Source organism: Mytilus edulis, chromosome 10, assembly GCF_963676685.1.
Source record: "Mytilus edulis chromosome 10, xbMytEdul2.2, whole genome shotgun sequence".
NCBI lineage: Eukaryota > Metazoa > Mollusca > Bivalvia > Mytilida > Mytilidae > Mytilus > Mytilus edulis.
This window is the reverse complement of record NC_092353.1, coordinates 37,423,844-37,429,876: the sequence shown is the minus strand read 5'-3', so window position 1 is coordinate 37,429,876 and position 6,033 is coordinate 37,423,844. Positions and strand designations below refer to the sequence as shown.

At 31.1% G+C, this 6,033-nt stretch overlaps 1 protein-coding gene across 1 annotated transcript; it reads left to right on the top strand.

The window, feature by feature from the left end:
* The first annotated feature begins 329 nt into the window (after positions 1 to 329).
* Positions 330 to 6,031, top strand: LOC139491068 (cytochrome P450 2C8-like). The gene is made up of 4 exons (XM_071278374.1): positions 330 to 1,083; positions 3,314 to 3,832; positions 4,951 to 5,391; positions 5,690 to 6,031. The coding sequence occupies exons 1-4, from the start codon at positions 756 to 758 to the stop codon at positions 5,866 to 5,868; spliced, it is 1,467 nt and encodes a 488-aa protein (XP_071134475.1). The 5' UTR covers positions 330 to 755; the 3' UTR covers positions 5,869 to 6,031.
* The last annotated feature ends 2 nt before the right edge of the window (positions 6,032 to 6,033 follow it).

The window sequence follows — 6,033 nt, the reverse complement described above, 5'->3', positions numbered from 1 at the left end:
TACATTAGTATTCAGTTTAGGTATTGAAATATTTTGGCCTTGATTATGACTGAAGATAAAATTGTCGAAATGCTGGTGCAGTAACAGTTGTACCGGTACATGTTATTTCTGAGTGTTATTTAGTTCGACAGAATATTCGTATGTACATGATTGATTTAACTTTTATTTATTAATTGAAAAATACAATTCAACTTAAGCAGATAGCATAAATTAACAAGAGAGGAGAGAAAACAAGTTCATTATTGTCCGTTTTGCAATATTTACAGTAAGCTAATGTAAAGAGCAGAAATTATGTTATAAATAATGAAAGACTAAGTTCATACATATACAAATTAAAAGATAACGTGTGAACATATTGATCATGTTGATAATACTGTCTTATCTTTTATAATCAATGTACAGTTTTGCTTTTTGTACATTAACTTCATATTCATTTTATAAAATATATAAACACAGAAAATATATTAAGGTAACATTTATCAAAATATATGCACTTTTAGGAAAGTCAATATTATATTTGTGTATGGTCTATTTTTAGAACTGAAGGTTGACGACCATATCGTTTTGTCACAAGTAAATATTTCGTCATTTTAATATTTGCAGTATCAAGTATTATTTCATACGAGCTTGCTTATCAAACTAAGATTATTATTATATATACATGTTAGTAAAACATATAAGACAGAGTAACGACATCCTCGACGACATCCAAAGAAGTCAGTGATAGAAGAACATTTCCTGTTTTGAGTGTAAATATGCTCGATTTATGGACAGTTTTGCTAGGTTTGTGTGTACTGGGTCTATATATTCTGTGGCAGAAGACAGTAAGAAATGCCACGTTGCCGCCTGGACCACCAACAGTTCCATTTGTCGGCAACCTAAATTTAAAGCTAGACAATATGCCAGAGAATTTCCGTAATTTTAGACGAACTTATGGAGACGTTTTTAGCTTGATACTAGGATCAAACACTTTAGTTGTTGTGAATGGATTTGAAGCATTAAAGGAAGTATTTGTTAAAAATGGAGATGTAACGTCAGAACGCGCAGATTCTTTTATTACCCGAGAACTAAGTCATCATAAAGGTTTGTGTATTTCATGTGTACTCTTTCATATAAAATTATTTATCATGTTTATATAGGTCAATCGTTCTTTTATAATTTAATAACAAACAAGGTTTATTTGTCATGTTGAGGTCCTGAATAATGTATGCATTAATTTTGCCTCTGGACGGTCAACTATCATCTATCCAAACAATACATTATATAGTAAATAAGTATTATCAAGCATTCTTTCGGTGCATCTAGCTCCATGCCCAATATTTAAATAAGTAGGAAGATAAAATGAATAAAACAAATAATGTTGAGTCAAATAATAGGGAAAACGGTACTGTTTATTCTGCCATAGGCGACAATACTAACATTTTCTAATTTTACCACTTTTTATAATAAAAACCGGGATAACAGTTATGTGTGGTGTTAGTACTTTACTACTCTATTTTAAAAAATTGAAGCCAAATAGTATCATGATCAATTTCCAACGGAGCTTGTTTATGTATTCATGCCCACCGTCATTTTGCAGCAAATTTCTAAAAATTTTGAAAGCCTTTTCGAATAATTCTCTAGAAAATATTTCAATAGGTTTTAAAATTAATATTGTAAATATAAACACTGCAGTTATTCATAGATAAATAAAAAAAATATATTGTACCCTTACATCCAATCACGGCGCTCCTTAGTTGACCTCCTTCACCTGTCTTGGGTACACAAAAGTCCAAGTAAAACACATATTTTTGTATCTATTCTATATTCTTCAATACTACACATGTACAGTTATGCTACAAATCTACAACTCCCAGTTTTTGGCTACACGTGCTGTTCTTATCTATAAAGTCATGAATATTTATTAGCTATGTAGGCATGTCAAATTCGTATCATACGCGATAATGACCAGTCAGTACATACTGTAATGATTTCATTAACCAGTATTAAAAAGATAAACATAACATCAGTGACGCTCGAATAAAAAAACGGTTGAAAATGCCAAATAAAGCACGAAGTTGAAGAGCCTTGATGACAAACAAAATCTCTTTTTTTTTTTACAAAATACAGCTATGGTAATCCATGCCTAAGGTAGAAAAGCGATATGTTAAGGCTTGTTTCATTGGAGGGAATTATAGCAACCAAAAGTTTATCATTAGGTTTTATTCTTATAGTATGTTTTGTTTATTAGAGTTTTCAAAGTTTGCGTTGTTTTTTCTTGGCTGGTTGGTATGTTTTGTGTACAAATTAAAGAAATTTATATTATTCTACAGGTGAAACCGAAATAAACTAAATGCTTGCTATACACTGTAATTTTATGTAATGGTTCAATGGTACCGAAGAGAGTTCGAGTTTCGTTCCGGTTGGACGATTGTTTATGAAGTTCTGGTCCCTCGATATTTGACAATAGTTTAAAACAATCTGTTTGATGAGACTTTTGTATTCGAAACGCACGTCTGATGTTAAAGTCATAAGACTGGTATCTCACAGTAGGTTTCATTTTCATATTTTTTCTGTAATGTCCGAATCAATTCATCAAATATTTAAAATGTTTGATAAATTAATTTGGAAATAAAATATTGTTTTTACTTTAAATCTTTTAAGAATGAGTTTCGTAACGGTTGGACGATTTCTGCAGACGCTGTGAAGAACATCGTGAATTGCTTGAAAATATCAGTCATTGCATTTTTCAGTTATGCCTAAATATATATAATATTCAGTGTATAGGCATATTGGTTATAGTAAATGATAGCATTTGTCCAGTGGCATAGAAAATTGTATGAACATACCAGTTTCCTGTGTTTTGTAATACCTGTAATCGATTTATAATGTATTCTGTACCAAATCATTCCGTACGAAGTTACATATACATAACAGGAATGGGTTTTGTTTCCTTGGAGGAAGACGTGCAGATTATATTTAGAAAATTACTGGAAAATAAATTTCCCAACATCTTCTGAGGAATAAAAGACGTAGACAAGTGTTACAAATCGTGGCAACATTGAATAATAACCGGGACAGTTAATAGTTCAAGCTTCATATTTAATGCATATCCTCGTATAATCCTCCATAAACAACAAATCACAACACCATTTATGAAATGTTTTGGCAAAAAAGTTGAAGACAAATACTACACATGAACTTTGAGCAATACGAACTCCACCAATAATGTGGAAGGAGATATAGTATTCTTTTTGGTTGCAGCGGTAAAATAAGGCTATGTGCACATGTATTTTATGTGTTGTAAAGTTTTTATTTCATGATTTTTTTTCAGGAATAGTTAGCTCATCTGGTTCCTTATGGAAAGAACACAGAACGTTTACATTAGGAGCATTGCGCGAGTTTGGGTTCGGTAAGAAGAGTCTTGAATCAAAGATCATAGAAGAAGCTGAAGTTTTAATGAAGCTCATCGAGGAAAAGAATGGACAGTCATTCAACATCAGGCAACTTCTATATTTGTCTTTTTCTAACATAACGTGTTCCATAGTTTTTGGTCAGCGTTACGAATACAATGACAAACGTTTTATGTCATTACTGGACAAAATTAAAGAGAACACAAACAGTGTAAACATAACAATGCTTGCTACAACCTTTCCTTTCCTTCAATACATCCCAGGTGATCCTTTTGGGATCAAACGTACAGTAACCAATGCTGATGTCGTGCGAAATCATCTGAAGAATATTGTTAAGGAACATGAAGAGACATTTGATGAAAATAATTTGAGAGATTATGTCGATGTCTACCTTAAAAGAATGAGGTCAGATGAAGACAATCCAATATCTACATTTGATCGTAAGTGAAAATAGGTTTTTTCATACACCAGGCACAATGAGCAAATCCCAGACGGTAAAGGCTCCAACATGATAAAACTTGAATTAATTGAACGAAAATCTTACTGTCTGCTTGAATCAACATTATCAGTTGGTGGCAAAGGGGATACAATTATATATCAGAATTACTTTCTTCAATTGATGGTATATATGCTTTTTAAGCACTAATTAGTTTATCGCTTTTTTCAAATAACAAAATGTTACGCTTATTGTACTTATTAAGCTAGAATTAATCAAGGTAAAATGCTAATGTATTAATTTGTTTTTGAAGAGACACGTTTTGCCGTTAAAAATCGTATTTTAAATTAGTATGCCTTTGTATGACTCTAGAGAACAAATCTCCAATTTAGTGCATGTACGGTAACTTGTTTAAACATAACTGAATTTGGTCAGGATAATTGTTGATTAATCATATAGCTTTCTTTCTTGTGGTATGTTTGATCGGATAACAAATAATTAAAAGCAGACAACTTAAATTCTATTTATATAACACAAATATAAAACTGTAAAACTAATTCTGTCTTTGACTAAAAAAAAAGAAATAAAATTGATGAGGATACTCGTTGTCATTCATATCACATCTCTTGGTTTACAAAACACTACAACAAAAATAAAATGAATTAAAGAACACTACCAAATAATTTTCTGAACACTTTTGGTTCATTGTTTTATTTTTACGCGTATAACATCTACTGTCTCTTAATTTTAATTTAAAATAAATAAATTTGGTGATTTTAATGTCTTCTGATTGGTTAAAAATATTAGTTTTATTTTCAATGTTGTCCATTTTGATGGCGACACGCCCACTCTGACGTTGTGTATTCATTAACCAACATGTGTGTACGTTGTTATTGTTAATATAAATAATATAAAAAATTCTTTGAGCCTTATTTTTGATAGAAATATATTTATAATGAATGGCAATAATTTATTTTGATTTTATTGAACCATAAAACTAATTTTTGACTCTTCACATTTAACATAATCCACTTCGCGGATTATTCAATGTGAAGAGTCAAAAATTAGTTTTATGGTTCAATAAATTCAAAATAGATAATAGCCATTCATTAAATATTTTAGATGAGCAACTTACTTGTACAATAGGAGACCTGTTTGTAGCGGGGACCGACACGACATCAACAGCTTTGCAATGGTTTATTGTTTTGCTGATAAATCATCCTGAAGTTCAGGATGAAATGAGAAAGGAGATAAACAATGTCATAGGAACATCCAGATATCCATGTATGCAGGACAAACCTAAGTTACCTTATACGGAAGCAGTTTTAAATGAGGTCCTAAGATTTGGATGTATAGCACCTTTTACACTACCTCATGGACTAACGAAGGATTTTAATTATAAGGGTTACATGATCCCGAAAGGTTCCCAATTGATGCCTAACTTACATTCCGTCTTATATGACCCAGAGATATTTGACGATCCAGAGGCGTTTCGTCCTACAAGGTTTCTGGATACAAAACGAAAACTCATTAATCTGGACAAGGTTCTAGCTTTTGGACTAGGTAACATAGTTTTTGTAATCTTATTTCTTTTCTTAAAAAGTGCTTAAACACAAACTCTCTTTGTTCATTTAAAACAAAAGGAATAAAGTATCATGCTAGTTTTTTTTTGCATAATCACTCCTGGTTGTATCTTGCTCAATACGCAGTCATGGAATTAATACGTAACGAAATAATTTTTTATTGCGAATGAAAAATGCCTGAAGACTTCTATATATTTATGCAAGAATCATTTTTTAAAAGTTTGCTTTTATACTTTATAATATTGATTTTAACTATCTTGTTGGTATTTTTATTATAGGAAGAAGAGTTTGTCTTGGCGAGTCATTGGCCAGAATGGAATTTTTCCTATTTGCAACAATACTCATACAAAGGTTTAAACTAATAGCTGCTGACATCGACAACTTGCCGTCAATAAAAGGAAAATTAGGACTTACATTAGCACCCGTTGAGTTTTCTTTTTGTGCCGTCGGAGTATAATAATGTAAATAGGAATATTATTAGGAACAATCGCTAGTTAGTTTTGTTTTGTAAATGCCTCAATATTAAAAACAACTTTTCGACAGGAGAAAAAAAACAGGAAAAGAAAAGAAGTTCACAGTCAATTAGTTAATTCAAATAAATCTATATTCATTGTATTCAATC

What these genes read in the sequence shown, in the direction of transcription:
- LOC139491068 (XM_071278374.1), top strand. Translation starts at nt 756, where the DNA reads ATGCTCGATTTATGGACAGTTTTGCTAGGTTTGTGTGTACTGGGTCTA. An exon ending in TCCAATATCTACATTTGATC is followed by an intron (nt 3,833 to 4,950) that starts GTAAGTGAAAAT and finishes TAAATATTTTAG; the next exon opens with ATGAGCAACTTACTTGTACA. An exon ending in GGTTCTAGCTTTTGGACTAG is followed by an intron (nt 5,392 to 5,689) that starts GTAACATAGTTT and finishes TTTTTATTATAG; the next exon opens with GAAGAAGAGTTTGTCTTGGC.